Genomic DNA, 25,841 nt, shown 5'->3' with positions numbered 1-25,841 from the left:
GCTATACTGAAGGAAAATATAATAACGGCTCCTTAAATTAAAGTTTGAAAAATACATGGAAAAACATGATTGGCTAACACATGATATGATGACAGCGTACTTGTAAATATGAGATAACAAAAATATACTAACGGCTCCTAAAATTAAAATTTGAAAAAATACATGCAAAAAAATGATTGGCTAATACATGACATGAAGACAGCGTACTTGTAAATATGAGATAACAAAAATATAGAAGTGTATAATCAAGGTTCAGCGTTCGTTTTTCCTGTTAATGCCTTCTGGAGATAACGTTTTCCCTCTATGAATTAGAAAAGCCTCGCGTGCCTTACGGCGGGAGGCATTGATGGTGGGTTGTAGTTCGAGAGGGATAAGTCGCATGTCCGCAGAAGAGTGACCTGGTAAGTTGAAGTGTGTAGGGACTGCTGCTGTGGAGTTGGCGTGATGTGGGTTGTTTGTCGCTTGTCTGTGTTCTGTGAACCTTTCACGGATCGTGCGTTTGGTTTCCCCTATATACTGTTTTTTACATTTTTTACATTCAATCATATATGTAAGGTTAGTAGACGCCATCTAACATGTAACAGCTTCAGGTGACCCCAAAAGTCCATGGGTTTGATTCGTGAGATTGGGCTGGCCAACTGTCAAAATTATCTTAATATCCGTCATTTTTGGGGGAGAGGTGGGCTTATATTTACGGAGGTGGTCCTTGAAGGATTTTTAAGTCCAGTCGGGGACTTATATACAGAATTTCGAAGAATCTACACGCGACACAGACCTATGTTTACGTTTTGTGAAGTTTCGCGCCAAAAATTCGCGCCCGTTGGCACTGGCAGCGGCTTCCACGGCGACGGTATGCGCAGCTTGCTTCCCGGTAAATTACGAATTCAGTGCTTCGTTGGTAGAGAAGGATTTTCAGCTATGAGAAGAAGCTGGAAATCAGGCGAAAATTGCGCTTGATTGTTAGTTAACAACTTTTATTAGTCAACTAGAACTCATGCCGAAATACGGCACCAAGACTTATGGTCGAAACAACGCCAGAGAGACTCAAATTTCTAAGGATTTTGACGAACTTCAAAACAGCGAAAATTCGAACGCCAACGCTACTTCCGAAAACACTTTCACAAGAAAACTCACAAGAAAGTCTCCGTGGGCTAGAACAAGTAGAGTGGTAGAAAGCAGTGTTACCTTAGCAAAGGAAGCAGCTGGAGATGCATTAAAGACAAAGAAAAGAAGGAAGTTAGACGCGATCGAAGAGAAAGATCCGTTTGCTTTTGATGAAGATGATGTGACTGACTTGAGTTCAAACAGAAGTACATTTCGAAGTAACGCCACTAAACAACTGATCGCACATCAAGCGTTATCCACAGAATTGACTGATAAAAGTACTGATGATGAAGCTTACAGCAGCTCCCAGGAATTTAGCGAAAGTTCGTCACAGGGAGGTGAAAAGAAGGTTGTAAATAGTTACGTCAGGAAGAAGCTTAAGGCGGTAAGATGGATTGTTTAACTACTACATAAACTCGTTTGTTCTGTTTGTTTGATTTTTTAAATCAGATCTTTCCTTTCTGGGAAGAAATGAAAAACAAACATCACCGTAGGGCCATGATCTCCAAAAACGACAAGTTTCAATTTGTGGTCACATTTTAAGATTGAAATTATAAATAGGACTACAGGAAAGTTACTAACAGGCTAACAGCTTTCAAGTGAATGGTGAAACATAGGTTGGATTTGGTCAACCAGTCTGCAGAGTATGGCAAAACTCAACATGATCTTGCATGTGCACAGGCATTTTCTAAAAGATAAACATGATTTCCTGAAAAGTCACTCATACACTTTCCATGCGATGCAGACTGGTTGGTCGATGCCACAGCATCAAGTTTAAAACCACCATATAAAGCATAATATAAACAGCACCACAGAAAAGTATTGTCCAGTGCAAGTATACCATTTATTTGTCATGGTCAGACTAAAGGATTTCATCCTAGCTTGGGCTCAAAAGTTGGAACGTACTTGTACATGCCTGCAGGGTGATAAGCAGCACTGCAGGGAAATTTTGCTTAAGAGTTTCACACTCTACGATGTTCTACATGTAATCAAAGTTATTGATTTTCTAGAGAAACCCTTATGAATTTCTGGTTTAAAACGTGAAATGAATTTCTGGTTTAAAACGTGAACTGCGAAGACCAGTCATTTTTCCCTTTTCTTGTGATAACTACATTACCTTGACAATAACATTTGTGAATTGCTATACTTGCTTCACAAAGACAAGAATAACCAGTATGGTGATCAAACCTTGAGACGGTTTTTTGCAATGCTAATCCTGTAAGCAACTGCAGTACCATACATTACTCAGGGAATTACTAGTGTCTGCTAACTACCGCTATATGTGAGTGTCATGGTTGCAGATAAGAAAAATCAATCTCGCATATACTTGCCAACTACTCACGTCTCACTGACAAATCCAGACTAATAATTATTGTTCTTTAAACCAAGGGTAAAATTTTGAGGATATTATAGTGATATTGATTTTATTATTCGTTTCAATGCATAATACACAGTTCAAATGAATAATACAAAATTTAAAATATAACTTTATCCAGAAGCCAAAAGATCATTGGATTAATACTTCATGTATCTCCTAATAGTCATTTGCATTTTATTATTTTTCTTATCATTTCTTGTTCCTTTCCAACTTTTTCCAAGCAAAACAGAATATATGTACACAATGTAAGATGTTTAGTTGTTTGGTAGGGTTGAAAAGAGCTGGTTGAATAGAGATTATAGCAAATGAAGCTTAAAAACACAGGTTTTTATTAGTTGTGTCAATTAGGAATCCAGTCAAATTTGCATTGTAATTAGAAATTACTTGCTGGTCAGTATTGGCACTTAAAGAGAGTTAAACATGTGTATTGTTTCCGTGTTACTTTTCAGTCTCCTTTCAAGAGTTTTTTAAAGAACAATGACAAGTCCTTATCACCAAAGAAGGACAAGTCATCCAGACGACTTTCAGCCTTGGTATGAGCTTTTTTCCTTCACTAATACTTTGAATTTTTTTGTTAGATTAACTTAACTAAGCCAATTCCTGAGTCTAGTGTCCACCTCCTCCTTCCTTCCTGTCACTTTGCAGATTTTGTATAGACCTGAAAAGTAGTGATGAAAATTATATTCAGTGGGACACATCTTTTTGCTATTAAACCCAGTTTTCCATTTGCAAATGTTACCCCTTTCTATAGATATTTTACATTAACTATCAAAATTCCTATGCGCTGATTGGCTTGTAACTATTGTCTATAAGATTACAGACAATAAAAATGATGTCAGATGTAATGCGCATGGTTTCTCTCTTTCCGCAGCTCATGGTTCCTCTTAACTTTTGAACTTTACAATGATTATTGAGTCGTTTTTGAACCCTTTATTGAGTTTCTTTCTGTGTGCACGTGTAAAAACAACGGCCCAGATTGTAAACTACATGCTTAAAAGTTTTAATTAGCTTTTATTCTTAGCCATATTCTCCTCGTTCCATTTTTATTTATTATGAAAATTTGAGAAACGACGGTTCCACTTTTTAGTAGACATTTTATACCTTAAATTTTTGTCAATAAATCTCAACAAAACTCATCTTTGGTCTTCAACGAGTGGAAGTATTGCTGTGCCAAGGTAAGAATGAGATTGTGATTCACAACCCATTTTTTTAATTTGACCAGTATTACAGTGTACCGTAATGATTTCAGTCAGTTGCGAGGTAATGTAGAATTTTCGAAAGCTAGTTCAACTTTTGTCAAAATTCAAGATTTCCCACTCAAGTTCCCCCACTCTATAAAGTCCTTATCCCTCCCCTTCCTTCTTGAGGCCTGAAAATTAAGCCATTCAAGGGCTTATTAGAGCTTTTATGGTAATTATATGGCTTTGCTGTCATGTCATTAATTTTAAAGCCTACAAGTGCAGATTTCAGTGAAGACTCACAGGATGAGACTTTACCAGATGTTCCAAGTGTGGTCCAGCCTGCATCTTTGCTACGACAGAAGAAAGAACACTCCGCAAGTGCAGTGAGAGTAAAGAGAACTGAGAAACCTGTGAGTTGAATTTAGAGAATACTAGTATGTGAGTAATTAAAAGGCCTCATTTTTGAATACAGTTTTTAAAGTGAATAGTGTGTTTAACCGCCAGGGCCCGGTTGTTCGAAAGCCGATTAACACTAATCCACGATTAAAAGTTAATTGAGGTTTTCATTTAGCTCGTTAAGAATGGGTTTGAAGGCTAACGTCAAGCTAAAGGTAAAGAAAAGTCTAATGCAATAATGAAGGACAAAAATCCTTTGGAAGAATATTTATTGATTTATAATTAAACTCGAATCAAAGTTCACGTTAATCCAAGATTAGCTTAATTGGGCTTCGAACAACTGGGCCCCGGAAAATTAATTTTAATTGTTTACTTCCAAGGCTTTCATCAGTGATTTGCTGGCTTTGATTAGTTTTTATGCCCCATTTTTTGATAAGCACTACAGTCAGATTTGAGTTGTTGACTAAAAATTAATAGGTACAGTATAAGTGGTCCAAAGATAGAAATAATGTATGACTGACCATTGTTGAACCATGTGTGCCCTTATTACGGACCTTATCACCCCAAACTTCGTTGCAAGAAAGCTTCAGTGTTTTGATATTTTTTTAATCCAGCATCTAGTTGAATGTGCAGGTGCTGCTATGTTGAATGTGACCATCTTTATTTTCTATTTTAGCTGTTCACTGTTGTACAGAATGTCAAACAAGTTCATGAATGTCTGGAGTCTGGAGAGGACCAACAGGTTAGATAGCGATTATACATGCATTAAATGTTTTGGATTATTATTAAGTAATATAATCATAATTTCACTTTAAAAAAAAAAAGGTCATGTATTGTATCAGATGTGATTTATTCATTCCTTTGATGAAATTAAAATGACTATTAAGAATACGGGAGAAATATTGCAGAGTTGCATTCTTTAGATGATTTGTTGCCATGCAAATGGCTTCTGTGATATAACAGGCAATCCAGGTAATAAATTGAAAATACTTGTATGCTAGGATACATGTAATCTATCCTGAGTTGTAAATAAATGTCATGGTTGACAATCTAAGAACTACTACAGTGCAAGACAAGTTTTCCTTGTGACTCTTCACTACCAAGTTCTAATACTATTGTTCAGCTGATCCCTCTCCCCTCTCGATGTTGTTTCTCATAATTCTGATAACATTAACCTTCTAAACCAACATTACGAGCCAGGACACCTGGCAATGAGATCTGCCCAAAGTTAGCTGACTGAGACTGAAGGTTTTACTCCTACATGCCACTAGTTACTGTCAGTAAAATCTATAAATACTTTACTTGGCCACCATAAAGTCACTTTTAGTCAGCCTTTAGGGAAAAAGCATTAAATGTCTGAATAATTGTTTTGCCTGCAGTTTTTTGATGATGTGGAGTACCTCCTGGATGGTCTCAAGGAGAGCCGCTCAATATCGACCCGCTGCCTTAGTGCCCTGGATTTTGCATCTCATTGTTGCCAGGCCTCATTCCGAGTGAGTCTTAGGGCCCATGGAGTGTCCCCTAAGATTTTTGCAGCACTTGAAGATGCTCCTACTGATAAGGTGAGGGTTTTCAGTTGGTACGAGAAAAATGGACTTGAGGGATTTGCTCATTTGAATGCATTATTCCTGACAGAGTTTACAGTCAGTTTACAGTTTTACATTGAAATTGATGGCCAACATTAGCACTCCTTGGTTATTTTTTATTTCATCCACAAGTGCAAATCACCCCACTCCAGAAGATTGCTGGTGTTTTCAGAGAATCTCTGGTGGATTTAATTACTGACATGTGATATTGACCAGATACTAGCAATTTTTGTTACTTGTTATTACCTAATCAGTTGCTGGCTTTTTGTTGCTCTGTACTATTTTCAATTTCAACCTAGGTTAGAACAATAATTTCAACCTAGGTTGAAATCAATTTAACCTGAAATTCATTTTGAAACTTCAACATATATCTGTCTTAGTCTAAATGCGAATACGTTCCTGATGGATCAAGACAGTCAAAGTTTAAATCTACCAGTTCTCTTTTGCTAGATTTAATTACATAGGACCTACACAGTTTACATGTATAATGCACAATTAATCCTTAGTTTGTTTATTTCCATTTTCAGTGCCTTGCCCTTTGTACATCTTCAATTACCCTTATGTTAGCTCAAGACCGTCAGAATGCAGATTTAGACAGAACTGTTCTTGGTAAGAAGTTTTGACCATCACTAGTTGAAGAGAACTTTCTCATTTTAATTTAATCTAGCAGGAGAGGAGTGGGTGAAAAAATAATTACTGTTAGTCAGAGATGGCTTACATCACAAACAGGTCACTCTGTACTCTTCATTATTGTCCCAGGGTTCGTGCCACTCCTTGAAGTCCTTGAAAAGCCCTGAAATTTAATTTTAGAATTCAAGGGTGCTCGAAAATTTTATGGTAGGCTCTGCTTTACAGCTGGGTACAAATAGCAAAATGTAGCTCAAACAATATCAGAAATGGATTTTAGAGTCTGACTGTCTAAATTGCAAAATAAGCAAGTTTGAGGCTCTGTTTTTACAATTCAATAACTATTATTGTTAGAGAAAAAATTGTTCCTTGATCCTGTCATATTGTATGAAAAAAAGGTTTTGTTTTCAGGATCGAAAATTTATATTGGAATAAAAGCTTGTATTCCAATATAAATTTTTGATCCTGAAAACAAAACCTTTTTCTTTGATTCAATAATTATTGTTTAAATTGATGGAGACTAATAATTGCTTACAATACTCTCCACACAGTACAAACAGCATATTAAGTTGTAGTTATTGAAAATAATTAAAATACTAATAGCACAAATTTGGTCATTTGAGCCCAGTTGCAAGAAGTTCTGTGAGTGGACTGAACATTTTGGTAATTGTTGCCAAGAGATATGACTGACCGTGAGCATTATTTTTGTCAGAACTGATGATGAAATTATTAGCTGTAGACAGTAATAATCAGCAGTCCAAGTCACTAAAAGATTACAACAAATATGTCACCAAAGTCAGGTTAGTTGAATGAAAAGTCTGCATGTGCATGTTCAGGTTACCATGTACTGTATGTCTTGTTTGCAAATTAATGCAGGTGTATAATTAATTATTTTTGCAATAGAAAAATTAATTTATCTGATGAACATAAACTATGCAAGGTTTATAAACATGAAAATGTTTGGTTAAATTTAAAGGGACAGTGCCATATACATGTAGATTATCCTGTTTGTTGTTGTGGTTGTTGTTGTTTAAAAAAATTATCATATTTAAACATTGGCCCAATTTTTGTCTAGATGTACATACCAGTGATGTAATCTTGTATTACGAGCAAGGAATTTATGCTAAGTTATTATTTTTTTAGAACATTACTAGGAAAACAGAGTGGATGTGATGAGCTGCTTGCTGCAGAAGACGATGACATTAATGTAAGCTTGAATATTGATAATTACTGAACAGATACAAATGTTACAACAATGCTGACTTAAAAAAACTTAATTACTACATTCCTGCTGTATGATAATGATAATTAACATAATAATAAACATGCAGTTATTGTTTGAGCCCCCTTGAATTGTCCACCAGTACTAAACAATTTATTCACTGTTATGCATAAAAAAAATTCTGCATAATTAACACGTTGATTTTGATGCTGACTGCAGCCTGCATCTCTGGTGTGTGAGTCCATGTTATCATTGACGTCCCAGAGGACTGGAGAGTGGTTCAAGGAAGAGATCAGAATTCTTCGAGGACTGGATCACATTATGGATATAGGTGACTTAAAACTAAACTGCTAGATTCTTCTTCCAAAATTACCTTGTGTTTCCTTGTAAAAGAAGGGAGGAATTTAACATGAGATCAAGAGTCTCTTAGTGGTCTCTTAATTTATGGGCCTTTTTCCACACATCACTACAAATATGTACTTATAACACTTACTGTAAATGGTTTGAACCCAGTAGTCCTGTGATTAGTGTGTTTCAATCCGTCTTTTGTTAGTCAAATGTTCATTGGTCTATTGTTAGTAAAAGTAGTGGATTGGTCTATTGTTTGTATGTTTTGTCAGTGATATCAATAAGTTGTTTAGTAAGGTGCAAGTAGTTATTGACAATTACTTTTTACAGTCTTCACAGCCAATAATAACATGGCTAAACTGACAGGCGACCAATTACGCGCCAACTTCCTCGACCAATCAGGTCAATAACCAGAGACATTATTTTATACAATCTGCTCACAAAGTAGAGAAATTTGGATAATTTTCTAAAGGTCAAAATAATTTATGAGTCACTCGCACCCTTTTTCCTCAAGGCTCCTTGAGACAGTATTACTAACATTAAATGTGTTTCTGCTTTTCTTTAGGTATCCAAACTATCGATCAGCTTCTGACAAGACACAATGATGGTAGATTACATGAGGGAGTGTCCATTGCAAAGCTGAAGAAAATGACAAGGTGTATGAGACTCCTGGAAAATGTAAGTAGTCATGTAAGAGAATTTAACTGCACTGCAATGAGCTAATGAGCATGTAAGAAATGAACATGTAATTTTAAGGCATTGACAGATAGAACCATTCACCATTGACCCCCTGCACCCACCCCACCCCCTCCTACATTGTTGAACCCTTGTGTCGAGAATGCATGTTACATGTCAACATTGATCTGGGAGAGGTTGGTGGGGAAAGCTCAACTAAAACAGCAAAAGTATCAAATGTTTTAATATTATTGTAGGAGAAGTATAATGTTAGTATACAGTGAATTTGAAGCTTTGTCTGAAGGACTTCTGTCCCATATTATATCTCGTTAACAGCAGGGATGTCAGGCAAATTCTAAAGTAGATGGCTGCCTTTGAAAGTAACCAATAGGTTAAACAAACAAAATAAATTAATGTCAAGCACAGTCACCAACCAAGATAGTAAGGTTGGCAACAATTGTCTCTGGCAGCCAGCTAGTTTTAACAACCCTGGCTGTTAAACAGACAGTCAAAGCTGGGGTTCACAGTCAAAACAGTTAAACACCCCCAAGACAAAATGCCCCAACAGATCAGACATAACGCCCCCTCATGGAAAACATGATAGCATGCTTGTTTCACCTCGCGACTTAAAGAGAAAGTGTAGTGATTTTGTTTTGCCTCCTGGCTTAGTTAAAGAACAAGCTATTTCACGTATCTACGTCTTCATTTAAGGAGGTTAACAGTATGTCTTAAAGATGTAAAGGGTGTTCTGTCTTATTTAGGGGGCGTTTTGACCTGTTACCAAAGCTGGGGTGCATTCTCTCTGTTTGTGTATGTGGCACTCAGAACCATCATCAACAGCCTGATCTGCTGCTTCATGTACAGGGTATTAACTAAAGATGCATATTTTGTACAAAATTTGCAGGTTACAATCCAGAATTCTGCTAATCAACAGTACATGATTTGTTACGAGAAAGGATCATTTGTTGCTGCTCTTGTTAGGTGAGAAAGAGTTTGTACTGACTAATATTATGTGTATTTTCAGAAATCAATATTTATTTTGTTCGATTGAATACATAATTTATGATTGCTGGGCTTGCCTTGTGTGGGGTGGGTATGGAATTTTTCTGGAACTGTACAACATTGGTACGATGTTATTATTTGTTATTATTTTTTGCATGCACAGTTATTATCATTTCAAATGAATGTAAATCATTTGCATGAAATTAATGTGCATAACAAGACAACAGGATTCTCAAGATTATGTCAGCAGCAGGTTCTCTCATCTAGTTTGTTAAATTTTTGTAGGCAAGATTTCCACCATCCCTTCAATGATTGACACATTTTTTTGTATTGTTGCAGGTTGATACAGTTGTGTCGTAATGCACTCAACTTTGGCATTTCACGAAAAAAATCCAAGTCCAAACCAGACAAAGCCTTTGAAGATTGTTTCTTTAGTATTCTTAAAGTTTTCCTGAACCTCACTCACAACTTTGGTAAGAAGCATACACATTCTCTTTAGAAATACCAAATAAATGAAGAAGCAATTATTGTAATAATCATTGTAAAAGTTCTTTAACTATCATAATGGTTATGAGTCAATATTGGAATTTGTCAAGGACAATAATTGAAAGAAATAGAAAGAAAGAATGGCTTGTTGGAAAATTTGATATATTTGCTGACTTTTAATTTTTGCTTTGAATTGGATTATTTCATTCTTCTTGGTGTATGCAAATGTTTATACAAAGTCATGTGTATGTTCTTGGCTTAGGTGAAAGACTGATGGTACATCATAGTACTAAGTTTAATATTTTGAAAGTTGTGTCCCCTAAAATTTTGTCTCAAAAGTATTCAACATTTACAAAGTAATAGTCTACAGGAGACTTGAAAGATCTGTAGCTTTTTCTTCTTTTTGGTGCAGAAAAAAAAATGCTATTTTAATTATAATATCTCCTCTTATTATTTGCATAGTGTGTACACCATTTTTGAACCCTTTTTCTTGTAGAGGCAGGCAGTTCTTGTATTGGTCAACAGGATGGGTTTCTTTATTCACTTCTGTCAACTGTTTTGAAGGTAAGTATAAAATTAATGTGGATTACCAACTCATATACATATACATACATGTATAAGGATTATATCAGTTATGAAATGCATGAATTTCATTAGTAGCTTTAAATACCTCTTACTGAGTTCCATACTGTAAGTTACAGACTGACCAAGTTTTTTTCTGTTGATTTACACTATGGCCCAAGCACACAGCACGTGGGCGATAAATCAACAGGAAAAAATGAGGACCGAGAAAACCAGATATATTTAGTAAGATACAATATTTTATATTATATCTCTGGGGTTAATTGGGCGCACAGGAAAGGAAACTAGTTGAAGTTTAGCGGGCCGTACAGTGAAATATGGCCTGCAAAATTGACCAATCACACACATACTAACTGAGAGATTATAATAATTAAAAATGTTATATATACCTGGATATGCAGTGTGCACCTTATTCCAAAATGACTACTATTTTAATATTCTATTGTTGGTATTCAAAATAGCCCTTCTTACCTCGTTCTTAAGCTCAAAAGTCAAAAGAATATTTTATCTTGAACAACGGCAAGAAGGGCTAATTTAATAAAGTGACAGCCATTTTGGAATAAGGTTTATGCATTTTTCTAGATATTGTTAACACATTGTAATTCATTTTTAATGCGAGAATGTGGTGATTAATTTAGTTAGTAATTTAGTAATTACATTAAGTTTGTAGTCCTGGATCTGGACAAAATGACCTTTTGTCTTATGGTTTAAAGGGTTATCGTCTGATAACTGCTGTCTGATTTTGTATCAGATGACCTGTTTTGTCCAATGAAAACACATGGAAATTAACAAAGGAGATTTTAGTCCTTAAATTTAATTATTGACATTGGACATTGTTATTTTTCTATACTTAGTTGCCACAGTTTGTTACAGAGAGCAAAAAGTTTGATCTCCATGTGCTGGTAAGCCTTCATGATATTAGTTGTAGTAAAAAATTATTCCTGAAGTAAATATTAACCAAGTTATAAATTTACAATTGAAGGGTTTTTGGCAAGAATATCGTAACTGGCTCTTTAGGCCATGGGACCAGCATCACACTGGTACAACCTGTAATATTAATGCAGCTACCTACATTGTGCAGGCAATCCAATTACTATATGTGAAAAAAAGTTATTAACTTATAATTTAATTTATGCGACAACAGTTTAATCTTGGAAATAATAATTATTATATATCAACGCATTTTTACATTGCCCAAATATGGTCATGGTGTACATACTGAATATTCATCGTCCGTAGTCAACAGATATTTTGCTGACTGTATAAGTAATTTTGTGTGTCAGGGAGAAAAATGGCAAATAGAGATTAGATAATTGTCTCTAGCTTTTCTGCAATAAACCTGTGCTTTGTTATCAATGGCTGAGTATCGGGAGATATTCTCTGTTGTAATAAAGTTCACAGGATAACTGTTAATTACATTAAGTTGCGTGTACTTGAAGTTCTGTGAAACATAAATATTTCTTAAATAAACAATTCAATGTAGTTATTATTTTAAAAGTAGAATTTGACTTAAATTTCATTTGTTTGTTTGTTTGTTTTTTTTAATTAGAGCCTGGAACTCTTAATTAACCTAGTAGAAGACAGTAAGCAGAACATTGCCTCTCTGGTGCAGCTATGCACCTCCCCCTGTTTTGAGAGTGAAGAGAGTGACAGTCAGGGGGGAGCAGTCAGCTCAATTGAGGCTTTAGTGCAGTTGTTCCTAATCAGGGAGGAAGCTGCAAGAAATACAGATGAGATGACATCAGGTTTATCTACTGAAGGTAAATAATGTTACATGAAATCTTGTGAAGAAGTTTTTATAGTATGCAAATGTAGGTGTCCCTCTTTAAACCTGCCTTTAAGGCTCATCATTTTTGATATGATGCTGTTACTACTACTACTACTACTACTACTACTACTACTACTACTACTACTACTACTACTACTACTACTACTACTACTACTACTACTACTACTACTACTACTACTACTACTACTACTGCTACTGCTACTGCTACTGCTACTGCTACTGCTACTGCTACTGCTACTGCTACTGCTACTGCTACTGCTACTGCTACTACTACTACTACTACTACTACTACCAATAATAATAATTATAATAATAATAATAATAATAATAATAATAATAATAATAAAATAAAAATTAATGCTGATATCAATAAGGGCCCTGTCACAAAAAAAAAAAACAAAAAGAAAAGAAAAGAAAAAAAAAAGCCTAAATACAGCCGCTAACTTTAAAAGTGATTAAAAAGCTTGTGATCTATAGGATTTTAAAATACAAGTTTTAAAAATTATGACTAAGTTACATGTAAGATCCTTCATTCCATTAATTTTGGAATATCAGTAAAAAGTTTTGATCCATTAAAAGGTCTAAACTAAGGTTTGGAGAAGCTCATTGCAGTGTGAACGTGTGCACCATGTATGTGTAATGTTAGAAACAGCTACACTTGGGAAATTAGAAATATGGTGTAATAGTATGTGTTATGTATAAAATAATTATTAATCATAGTTACAATAATAAATAAAATTATGATGGACCATTTTTTTTCCCTAAATCAATTAGAGGAAAGTAGCCAAGAATCACTGAGGCAAACCAAGGATGGGGGCTGGATTTGTGGAGAGGACATTGATGTTTCTGTTGATGAGGGACACAAGAAAGCCACAGATGTTCAGGAAGAAGAAGAAGTGCCACTTGATGTACAACTTGGCAAAGGTGAGTTGGATGCTGGCAGTTTGACAGGCCATTGATTGGTTTGAGTAAAATCTTGTCTACTTTGGAGCAGCTTGTAACATAATTCTATTATTAATACCTTGATCACTGTATGATGCAATTCCAGGGATTTGATTGGCTTAACGGCCATAGTATATGAGCCATTATACCATGCCTTAGAAACAGCGGCTTTGTTTTCATCTTGGGTTTAATTGTCCTCCATACTTCATACAGCCGGTCTTGTTTCCTTCTTCCATTATCTGATTTCCACCTCCTTGTAGTAGTAATGCTATCCTGATCTTTCCATCTTCATTGTTTAATTATTTTAGTGATGTCCCGATGGCCTGTCGTTTGTTAGAGTACCTCAATTGTGATCTTTTGGAGGCAGTAGGTTGTGCAGACCTTTCTCAGACTTGAAGTACAATGATAGTCTCTAACTATCTCTCTGGGCGACTCTCCAGCATTCTGCACCACACAGGAGTTTTGTCAAGTCATTGCTACTATAGATGTTTATCTTGGTTTCTGTCTAATGTGATGTGATCTCCATATCTTATTCAATTGAACAAAAGGGATGATTTGGCTTTTGGGGTCTGTTGTAATGTCCTTGTACCTAGTAATAGTAACAGTATAAAAATTTGGCAACAGTAACAATGATAATGATTATGATGATAAATATTGTTAGTAATATATAATATTTAACTGAGTTTAAAAATTAAAAAAAGGCTCATTCAAACCACAACATTTTACTTCAGTTTATATTGTGAAGACTTTTTCTAGTGATTTTAGATGTTTCTCGACATGTTTGAGATAGTTCAAAAGTGTTTTAGAATTCTTTTTTTTCTATCTTTCCTCAAAGTCATATTTTTATGGACATTTCCTTTACAGCTTTACAGAAAGCGGGAAAACATATGGAAGACAGTGTTGTAGCTGCTTACCTTTCACTTCTCCTTGGTTGCATATTACAGGACAACGAGGTTAGGATTAATAAAAAAATAACTTACTTAAAACATAATTATGTTCATATATAGCAACATACCTTTGTGGACTATTTTACATCTGAAAATCAGTAATTCAAGCCTGCAGCCTTAATTTCTATTAAGCTAAAGTTCATTTGGTTGAAATGTACTCCATTTTTTCCTTAGTTTCCAGCTGGTTGGAGTAGAAATTACTAGCGTCCTTTCGCACAAAATGTTTCATTTTTGCTGCTTGCAACTAGTCAATCCTTTCAAATTATTCCTCCTCAAAATTGCCTGCAGGGTGATCGCGAAATAGTGACAGTACAACATCCATTTTGTTGGCATCTTGCACCACCTCAAGCGTTCATGGGTTTGTTTAACTACCAACAACATTGCAATTTGTTTGGAAATAGAATGAGGCTCTTCACCTCCTCACCTGGATGGGAATCTTAGCCATTTCATGTAATATACACTTTGCATAATACAGCATTCAATATACAATGCACAAACCATGTAATGTTGTGAGGCTAAAGCCAGAGTTTTTAAGGGGAATTATGAAAGAAAATTGGAATTCCACACAGGTTGGGGTTCCAAACCAAAATCCCTTCCCTTAGAAGGGAATGGACATTTTCTGGTACAACACTTGTATTTCCAATGTATATGTATTGTCCTTTGTTTCCACCTGTGTTCTGTTAAGGTTTATACAATTAATAATTATGTAGCTGTTATCAGTAGATTATTTTTATTGTTTATACCATTATTTTACTGTTATCAACCATAATGCATCCCTTTTTCATAGGCAAACCAAAGCTTTGTTCGTAGTCTGCTACCTGATGGAGATTTTTCTCTACTTGTCAATGTGTTGAGGAAATTCCTTCGCTTCATAAAACTCACGGTAGGTTTGTAAGGAAAGTGCTACTGCTCTGCGCATGGGCATCTTTGACCTCTTATTTCTTAAGGAAGATGTCTACTAATTCAACAGTGTTTTTGTGTGGTTTATACATGTATACAGGAAAAAAAGATTGAAGCAAGCGCTGCTGAAATCCAAAATGAAAACCACTCATTTTGCAGAGAAAACTTAATCAAGCTTCAATTTGCAAGAAAATCCCATACATTGTTTTTGTAAATTATTGTTGCTCAATTAACTCTGAAAAGTGCGTGGTTACCCCAATTTTCTTTTTGGATTGAAATACATGTAGCCCTTGCTAAGATCTGCTTTTCATGCATAGTCATAAACTGCCCAAATTTATCTTACCAGTAAGTAAACCTTAATGTGCAAATTTTCACTGTATTTTTAACACCCATGACCAATACTGTCGCACTGATACGAACTGTAATTTACGATTGATGAAATGTACAGACTGTCCATCTTGCTTATGGTCCAAATACCAAGTGTGCATCTCATTAAATCAACAGGGTAATATGAGAGTTAATGGTCCATAAATTTCATATGGTCTGTAATTATTGCATACGGTCCGAATGTAGAACGTGCATGGGACAACCCTCAGGATTTGAAGTTACAGATACTACCCTGAAGCAAATCCAAGCTAGTGGTCACAGCGGGGACTCGAACCTGGCCACCCTTGTTAAATTTTACTTTAATTGAAGATAACTGAACCAATCAGATTCATGTGCATCTTTAATCTGCAATCTAGACTACAGTGAATGACTACTAAAATAATTCTTCTTATCTGTTTGTAGAGTGGCACAAGTGGGCATGCTATTGAAAAAATTGTTAAAGTATTGGAAGATTGTAAGTAAACAGCCAAGCTATTTTGGAGAGCAAGACAAAAGTACTTTGAAATTTACTAGTTTTACCTCAGGATACAGACAGTTTTGCGAAAACTAACTAGTACGAGCGTTTGTGTATACATATTGTATAAAATTTGTACATGCTAAATTTATTTTACTCCCCACAGAACATTCTCAAACAAACACAATAACAGCATCATACAGTGTATGCATACTGAAATTGGATGTACTGATTTAGGAATTCGGAAATTGAAATCTTATTTATGAAAAGAAGTTATTTTTCAAGGACAGGTTGTTTGACTTGATGCTAATCCATAATGCAGCGTTCACCATCTCAGTCTTTGTTTCTCTTGTTCAAATCAGTTTACTCTGCTAAATTTTTTAGCCAGTGGTACATGTAACTTAATTGCCATGATGGCACCTGTCCAAATTTCAAAAAAAAAAACCCAGTAAATTACTGGTATAACTGGAATTCTCAATTTTCATTTTCAGTCAGTAGTTTTGGGGGACAAAATGTTTTTCTTAGGAGGGGTGGTGGAGAGTATTTTCTTTGGGAAGTTGAGGGTGGGGTGGGGTGTAATAATATTACTGTATCATATAGGTCCAGTTTACAACACTGCAAATCTTTTTAGTGTAAGAAAATACAAAAAGACAGACATTAATAATTAATCAATAATTTTGCTTAATGTTTTGGCATGTTGATATTGTTAGGATACATTGGGGATAAAGAATTCATCATAACAAGGGAAGGGGAAGGGTATTTGGGTCACTTTTGTCTGACAGTTTGGACTTAAAAGCTTGCACTTCTAAAATTAGTTTTTCTTTCTTCCATCCTATCAGAACCCTAAGGAAGTATACCCAGTTATATTACTGAAACTATTATTAACATATTAATTTATTTTTAATAAATTATTTTGGACTGCTGAGCTGCTTACCATTTAGGCAAACGACCCGGATGGAAATTTTCAGCATAAATATGAAATGATTTAGCTCGTCTTAACAGGAGATGGATAACATGCAAAATGTATGAACATCAGCTGTAAATCCCAAAAAGAGTAATAAAATGCATCACTTTGACTAGAAGCCCATAATTTCAGAAGTACTCCAAATGGAATGATGCACACCATTTGATTTTCCAACTGGAATTTCCGGGTTTTCCATGTAAATGGTAAGCACCCCTGTTGTCCATCTGGGCCCATTTGTTTGAAAGCCGATTAACGCTTATCCACAATTAAAAAGTAAAGAGGTTTTCATCTTGCTTGTTTAAAAGGTTAATTTCAAGCTAAAGGTTAAAAAGGTCTAAGGCAAAACTGACGGACAAAATCTTTTGGGAGAATCTTTATTAACTATTAATTAAACTCGCATCAAAGTTCATGTTAATCCAGGATTAGCTTAATCGGGCTTTGAACATCTGGGCCCTGATGATACTACATACATTACAGGTTGCTCTTTTGCTTGCAATATTACTTCCTATAAATATTTCTGTGGTGGTTTTTAATTAAAGACTTGTTTTTATGAATGTTTCCTTTTCATTAAATTTAATTACACACGACAGGACTAGCCTTTGATGTCCAGCATAGAATTTACATGTAATTTTCCTTATCAAATATTTAGCTTTTGTAGCAGTTTCTTGATCAATGTGTAATGTAAGCCTCTCAAGTACAGCACCTGTGCATATAAAAACCCAGTTGCCTACTATTCAAACCATTAACTAATTTAACCAAAACTACAGTCTGTAAAATCTGCAATATACCAACTTGGATGTATTCCATACAAGATCGGAAGCACTTGCTTTCCATAGTACATACGTGCACCTTATTGTTAGTAGATTGAAGTGCAATAAAGAACCATATCTGATTGGTATGTCTCTCGTCTAGTTCTCTGGTGTTGTCTTCTTGTCTAATTAGGCTCTTGCGTCCAGTGTATGATTTAAATGTTGTCTCTTATTTCACTTCGCTAAGGCTATGGACGATTATTTATTATTCAACACATTGTAACGCTGCCCAAACATGGTTATGGTGCACTGAATATTCATTGTCTGTAGGCAATGGATATCCTATTATGTAATTTTGTGTCGGGGAGAAAAATGGCAAATCATCAGATCAGATCATCTCCAGCTTTTCTACAAAAAACTGTGCCTTGTTATCAATGCATTGAATAATAAAACAATTATCTTGCTCAATCTTGCTAAATATCTCCTGATTTTAGCCCAATACTCAGCACAATTTCGTAGGATAACATTTTATTTATTGTTAAATATCTGTTTAGTTTTGGTGTGTAGTATCGTGTTATATTTTTACAAGTTGTAGTGTACTTTGATGAGCCCGCAAGGCGAGTCAAACTACAAACAAGTAAAAGTATACAGTGATACTACACTAATAAGAGATTTATTATCCAACTTCCCCTTCTATTACAGTGCAACGCACTCAGCCGGGGCCATCCAACATTGATCAGCCAATCACAGGTCACGTTTTCAACAAAGAAGTCTGGCTTTGGTAGTTTGTAAACCAATCAAAACAAGAACATTTCTTTAAATTTCAGTGTCGGTTTTTTTTGGGGGGCCCCGGTTGAGTTCGTCGCACTGTAATAAGCGACAAAGAAAACTACATGTATGAGGAAAAAGGGAGGTGGGATGAGAGCATGTGTAACTATGCATTAGGATACTGTTTGTTTGCTGTACAAATAACCTCCAAACCAGTTTTTTCCATCCAATTATCATGCCATATCTGATACTTGGTTAGCATGTTATTGAACAGTACTTAGTGGACTTGGATAATAAGATTGCTATTTCCTGCAAAGATCTCCCAAAGATTGCCAAGTTTTTATTCTTGTTCTTGCCAGGACCCATCAATCAAAAATGAGTTTTTCTCGTACTTATTCTTCTTTCATAAAAATCTTTGTCTCCTTCAGAAGCAGAGCTTTCACAGGTTTCAAAAATGACTTTTATTGTCATTCATATCATCATCATGGCCACCACCTCCCAGCTTCATTACGTAAGCCAGATGCAATGTTCTGATGATTGTAACCCAGCAAGGAAAGGTTTGCTAGAACCAGTTGGAGCTCTTTAATAGTGTTATAACCAGTCACCCTTGTGTTTTGGTAAACATGTATTTCCATTTTGGTAACAAGTACCAACTACCTTGATAAGATTTACAGTGTATGGATAATTCTTTTCACTTCAAATTTAAATATTGGTATGATATTCATACACGCTGTTCAAAGCACATAAAACATTTTAGCAGTTTTATCTTATCTTTTACACTAAATACTCTACTCAAACTATGTCCACTGATGGTAGTTTTAGAGAACATGAAATGGCTTTTTGATGACTGGATATTTATGAAAATTATTTAAAGTACACAGTTACTTTTATCATCGAAAAATAAGTTTCTGTGTTTTGTCAAAAGCAAAATTTCTGATGTTGAGGGCTATGTTGGTCAAATTCCTGACTAAACTTTATCTTTTTAAAACAAACATCTCAATAATGTGAGAGACTAGAATTTGTGTTGAGCTGGTGTCCATATTACTAAGGCTTGATCAATTAAGACACTTGTCTTGTACTCTGTTTTCGGAAGATCACAAGTCAAGACAAAACTGTTTTCAATTTAGCCTGTGCAGCTGGCAGTTTTTGTTGGTGGGCTCGCGGAAAAGCAGGGCCAAAACGAGTGGCGAAGCCCCATTTTCCCTGCGGCTTTGCCACTTGTTTTGGCCTGGCTTGGCCCGGTTTTCCCGTGAGCCCACCAACAAAAACCACCAGCTACGCAGGCTATTTTTAATGCAGATATATTAGAATTTGTTTTGCTCTGTAATGAAAGAAAGGTTACATTTTTTTTGTGACTACCATAATGATATTCATTATTGCACTAATGTTTGGGTTATGTATGTACTGTGCCCCTGAAACTGCCACAGGCTTATGATGCCAAAGTTAGACCCCTGTGGTTCGACTTCTCATTAATGACCACCGTATAACCAGGCAGACTCGTGGCGTGGAACTTTGAAACTCAGTGTATCTCTTAACCAACCACCTGGGCTTGACTATTTCGGGTTTACATGAGGTTCAAGTGTGTAGATTATATTCTTGAACTAACAGACCTGTCTTGTCATCCCTTGCAAGCAATACCATCGACCATCAAACTGACCAAACTGAACCAACCCTAAACCTTAGACTCAAAACCGTATTTTACGTAGGTTCAAACAAACATCTTTGGCGTGGGTTTCCAAATTGCTCGAAATGCCGGTGCCATTTATGGGTACTTGGCGTGAAGAGGCGTAAGACATTTAGATTATCTTGGCTTTTGAAAACTTCCACCGTTCAAATGAATTGTTTTCATCCAGACATATCCAGGATTTCTCTCGGTGAAGGAATTCGACAGCCAGTTGGCATAATTTTCCCGGCGTAGGTGCTTTGGCAGACTCTTGTCGTAGAACTTTGAAACTCTCGCTGTATCTTTGGCAGTGGGATGTACACGGAATGTACCCTGGCTTAAACTAAAATCTCTTCTATTCTTTATAATTTTATGTTAATTCTATGCATGAGTCTTTTGAAAGTGATGAATGCATCTTATGATTCCTATCCAGACTTTTTCAATGTCGACTAACCATTCTACAGTTACCCTGGTTATTCTCTTGATATTTGACCAAATTTCTCCACTAGTTTTTTCCCTAAATATATGCAGACCTCTAAAGAAAATTTCTACTTCTACAATGCGTTCAGTTTGTTCATCTCTGTCGACTTTGTTGCATTATGAACCACAACACGCCAACCAAAAGAACACCTTGGAACCCGAACAGTACCAGTGCAAGTATTAGCGCCACAGACACGATAGGTTCAACAATATTTTGTCCCAAATTCCAGCGAGGAATGCCAGCGGCTAGTAAGCGATTGTTGAGCTGATCAAATATGGATCCCCCTTGCTGTACCGGCGGGTGTTCTTCGTGTGGCCCGTAGTTCCATTGCTGTTGTGAACGCTCTTGCTGTCGTTCTTGTCTCCTTCCACGATTTCTAAACTCTTGGGCTCGAGGATCGTTGTCTTGTACGATTTCTCCGTTTATTATCGTCACCATCTTTAATTCATGGAAGAAGGTAAAGTACAGTAGGTTTTCAATCGTGATTCAATATGGCGACCAAACTGAGAAAGACTGGGACTGAGACCAGGAAATCTTCTTCATGTACAGGACATGAAAATTTGTGATTACCTTGCACTGGATTGGAAACCAGAAAGGAAATTGGGGGGTAGCGGGGCATTTTTTAGAGATAATTAAGCAACAGATATTCTAAAAAGCAGTAAAATACAAAGCAATGTATGGCATATGTTTAAATGCATGGTTACCCCAATTTTTCTTTTTGGATACCAAGAGCACTTGCTAAGTAAAGTTCTGCTTTCTCCGCATAGTTTTAAATCGCGCAAAAATGTCTCTGTCAGTTAGTAGGCACCACCCATGGGAAACCCGAGTATCTCGAGATACGCAGAACGTACACGCAGTAACCAAGGCAGGCACCGTTCTTACACCAATCGAAAGTAACCGAATGAAAAAATACATCTCGGGGCCAGTTCCTGAAGTTTATAAACCTTTTTTTTAATTAATTGAATACTCTGGTAACGTTATAGGACACGGCTGAAGTTTGGCTTTTTGCCTTTTAAACGGCTGGATTGTGCGTATCTTTTTACATTTTTCACGGAAAGTTACGACAAGGGTCATTACTTTCGGAACTTGACGGTAATTTTTTGTGGCCCTGTGGGACACAGACTGGATCTAGAGTCTTGGATCACATGCCTACGGAAATAAGTGTAAGATTATGCAACAAAATTCACTAAAAGGGGAGATGACACCTATTTTTAGAATGACTTCAAAAACCAAAAGACGCATCAATATTGAAATCAAAGAAAACCCAAACCGATAGTTCAGTATTCCTTTAAGATTACTTGTCTACTATTTGTTTGAGGAGAGTCAGGTATCACAAAAATGTGGAAACAAATGTGGATCAAGAAACAATTTATTTTCTAAATGTCTACCTACGGTTTACAGCTGTTGCAGGGCGAAGCAGAATTTATTTTCCGAGAAGTGAAAATTGTTGTGATTTTTTTTTCTGAACATTAAAACACGCTTGTTCGCTCCAAATATTTCCGTATTTCTTATTCGCAGAAGGGGGAAATAGTGTCTTTCGCAGAACATTCGTTAACAAGAGCGATGCGTCACTACGAAAGACCATCGTTAACGTGGTTTGTCCTGAAGGAAGTCATCACAAATTGGTGTTTGTGCGTTATTCAGTTTTTTAAATTCATATATGCATTATTACACATTACATTGCTGACCTTACAGTTTCTTATTGCTGAAGCTATAACAAATCAAATCATAGCTAAAGCGAAAAGGCATCTTTTTAATTTGGCTATTGGATATGATAAAATGTAATTTGATTCTTCAAAGAAATGTGATGTTAGTTATGTTCGTTGGTATGTTAGGTAGATGGTTTCCGGGTGTCATGGCTTCCCAAGTTATTTCCTCATGGTCATGTTTACATTGTAGCAAATCTTCAATTTAAAGTCTCCTCCTTGTCATCTCAAATCTTCTAGGATCTGCCTAAAGTTGCGGGCATGCTGGACCAAGAATCCTCGATCTTTTTCTAAGAGTTCTTAAAAAAAAATGCGACTCAGTCCAATGATGAACATTCTAACATTATTTACGAATCTAGCACCAGTTAACGAAAAGTCTTAAAATTTGTTGATGTAGGTTGTCTGCAATTGTATTGATAGTTCGTTTCAGGCTCGGTACTGAGAAGACAAAACTTGTTGATCGATCATTTCCGCAATAATGACTGATGCGTACTTTTCCGGGTGCCATGGCTTCACAAGTTATATTTCCTCAGTCACTTAAATAATCGGATCAACAGCAACTGCGTGAACTGATAATTCATTCTTCGTCACAGAAGCAGGTGCATTCATCGCTTGAAATATCAGAAGTTCCCATTTTTGATCTGCAGCTGCACTGGCAGCGAGACAACGAATTACATTTCCATACAAAGAACATTTGAGACACTACAGAGCTCAGAGACTCACAGTTACATTCTTCGTCCTGGCAAGAACACCTGCAACATTTACAGCAACATTTTGTTTCCAAGAGAAAATAACCCAAGCACAAAAGGCAGTTAAGGCACTTTATCTCGCCGGCACATCGAGTCGGTTTGCATCTACACCCAAAGGCTAAACAATCGCAGTAACACAAGCAAGCTTTACTTTCATCTCCCCCGCTTGAGTCGTCTGTATTTTGCAGCAGTTTTGTAGAGCTTACAAACAGTGTCCTCCCAGGCGGTTCAAACGACAATGGACGTGGTTGGGTTGTTTGTACTGGTATGTTTGGGTGTGTTGGCGGTGCAGCCCATGCACTTGAGGCAGTGCGCTTTAGTGGCAATACTTCATCCATTGATTGCCGCCACGAACAATTAGCTTTCCGTGTAATGTAGTGACAGCATTCACAAGTTGCCAGACGTCAGCTCTACCAGACGTCATCACGTCATCCCACAACCTCGTTCCCAAGGAGGAAGAGAGAGGACCCTGAGGACGAGGTTGGTGCTATTACTCGTTGCTTGGCAACTGGTGACTCAACATCACTTCCCTTGTGAATTAGGCCCAATCAATGACAAAATAGCTCATTTTACAGTTGCATTGGAAGCGAGTCTGGGGGCGACCTTGTTTTGATACAAACCTCACTGCTTTTCATATGGAGATCATGCTGTTCTTATGCTAACTAGTTTGCATTTACAAATGAAAAGCAGTGAGGTTTGTATCAAAGTCACACACAGCCTTGCTTCCAATACAAGACCAGGGGCCCGTTTCTCAAAAGTCCCGGTAACTTACCAGGCCCGATAAGTATATTTTCAAATGTTTTTTTCGCCGATTACACAACGATTACAGACATGGTACTTCGCCAATGTTTTCATAGAATAATAAGATTTTAAAATTTAGTATTCAAAGCTAACAAAAATTGACTTCTGTTAAGAAACATTTGTCGCCAAAATTACTTATCGGGCCCGGTAAGTTACCGGGTCTTTCGAAAAAAGGGGGCCCCAGGTCACTAAGCACACAACCTTAAAATGGCCTATCGCAGCCCGCCTATTGCACGTTTATCGGAGTTTCAACTAAAATGTTTATTGCATGGGAAAACCAAGATTTTTGTTTCTGTCAATGGGCAACATGGTGCTCAATTTTCCCTACAGCAAAGAAAGTAACTTATTGCTCATTCAAAATTCTCTTGTAAAGTAACTGTGCCTGACTTTTTGTTGGAGAAATTTATTTTACTCAGTATTAAGTCAACATTTCCTCCAGTTATTTAGGCATGGGCTTGCCATTCTCACAGGGTTGCGGAATAGTGAAGTAAATTAAATTCAGTAACTGATGATGAAGGCTTCGTATTTCTTGCTTCAATCTTCGCTTGGAACGTCAGCACCCGAATTTCTTTCAGTTACGGCAGCCAAAAGGTCATTTCCCGGGGGAGTGGGTTTGACAACTCTAGAAAGACCTGCATGTTTCGGAAGAATGGGAGAAGTGTTTACTGGGAATCGGGAGAAAGGAAAATTTTTGGAATGTCCCATTTATCTTTGTCTTGTCTAGCAAAAATCCTTAGAAATCTAACTTATTGGGGTGAATGGAACACGTTCTACCCAGGCACAAATTCCCAACCCAAATGTCCGTATGTTTTTGGTGTATGGCAAACTCCCTAACTAAACCCCACTTTTGTGGTTTTTAGATGAGTGCGTATGCCTCAGTGAAAATGAACCCTCAGACTACAGCGACATACAAGGCTATCGGCAAACTTCATGACCGGTCAGGATTGAGCCAAGAGTTGGCGGATCTGTGCGCAAATCTTCCAATTCACCGAGTTGTTAAACAGCACAACGTCGCTGACGAAACGAGTGACTCAGGGGATGCTGGTTCAGAAGAAATACCTGAAGAAGGTAAGAAAACAATAGGTACTGATGGCAAAAGCGCAAATGTGAGTTCTTTTTAACCTACAATTTCTTTTACGTTGCGCAAATAATTGACAATATTATTCGATGCATTTCTTCTTCCTTTTCATTGCATGGCCGAGAGCAAACCACGTGACCTGCAAAAGAACTGCCTACAAATAATGGTCTGCTTATGTGCAATACTGTCCAACTGTGTTTTGCTGCAAATAATATTCTGCTTATGCGTAATTGAAACCACGCTCTTGCTGTGAAAATGGTAGATCGCTTCCCTTAGCTGTCAGAGAGTGGTTTGACATCTTTAATAATTATGAAAAAAAAAAAACATCGGTGATCGAATAATAAAACAATTATTGAACTTGGTTTTCGCAAAATATCATGATTGGTCAGTGTCTCGCAGATTAATTATCGCTAAAAGACCCTCTAAAAAATCGCCAATTAAAAAAGATTTCGCTCACGCCATGCTACATCGATGATTTGGTTAGCTAAGAAGATAAATTTTGCAACAAGAGAATTAGGTTGCGTTCGATTGAACGTATTCCGGATTAAGAATAAGCGGAATAGCTGTAAGATTTTTTTCTTTTTATTACATTTGGGAAGACATTTATGCAAACGTTTGTTTGTTGTACTCCAGTAACTCCAGAAACCTCCTAAGTAATAAATTCACACACTCATCATTCACAACAATATTCATACAAACAACTTCAATGATCAAGAAATCGGTGCCGGCGTTCTACAAAAAGGTTTCATAAAACGTGAGCAGCTATTTACTAGCAAATGATTTGCGGACTCAAGAATGAATTTCGTGAGAAAAATAATGCCTATTTTCCAGGGGCCAGTTGTTCAAAGGCCGGATAACTTTATCCTGTGGATAAAT

The 25,841-nt window shown here is 36.5% G+C and overlaps 2 protein-coding genes across 2 annotated transcripts; one reads left to right on the top strand and one right to left on the bottom strand.

Annotated features, from left to right (window-relative positions):
* Positions 1–866: 866 nt before the first annotated feature.
* LOC146466694 (wings apart-like protein homolog) lies at positions 867–16,282 on the top strand. The gene is made up of 19 exons (XM_085126858.1): positions 867–1,489; positions 2,932–3,015; positions 3,933–4,073; positions 4,736–4,801; positions 5,439–5,621; positions 6,173–6,254; positions 6,985–7,072; positions 7,416–7,479; positions 7,714–7,825; positions 8,408–8,520; positions 9,422–9,498; positions 9,859–9,992; positions 10,502–10,569; positions 11,442–11,489; positions 12,137–12,347; positions 13,151–13,300; positions 14,183–14,271; positions 15,053–15,148; positions 15,955–16,282. The coding sequence occupies exons 1-19, from the start codon at positions 995–997 to the stop codon at positions 16,012–16,014; spliced, it is 2,361 nt and encodes a 786-aa protein (XP_084982984.1). The 5' UTR covers positions 867–994; the 3' UTR covers positions 16,015–16,282.
* Positions 16,283–20,724: 4,442 nt separating this feature from the next.
* LOC146466693 (protein FAM241B-like) lies at positions 20,725–21,069 on the bottom strand. The gene has a single exon (XM_085126903.1). It carries the CDS (start codon positions 21,067–21,069, stop codon positions 20,725–20,727), a length of 345 nt encoding a protein of 114 aa, XP_084983029.1.
* Between the last annotated feature and the right edge of the window lie 4,772 nt (positions 21,070–25,841).

The sequence above is a fragment of the Pavona decussata genome, unplaced genomic scaffold (genome assembly GCF_977016875.1).
Source record: "Pavona decussata unplaced genomic scaffold, jaPavDecu1.1 SCAFFOLD_141, whole genome shotgun sequence".
NCBI classification, from domain to species: domain Eukaryota; kingdom Metazoa; phylum Cnidaria; class Anthozoa; order Scleractinia; family Agariciidae; genus Pavona; species Pavona decussata.
This window is presented reverse-complemented; position numbering and strand designations above follow the sequence as displayed.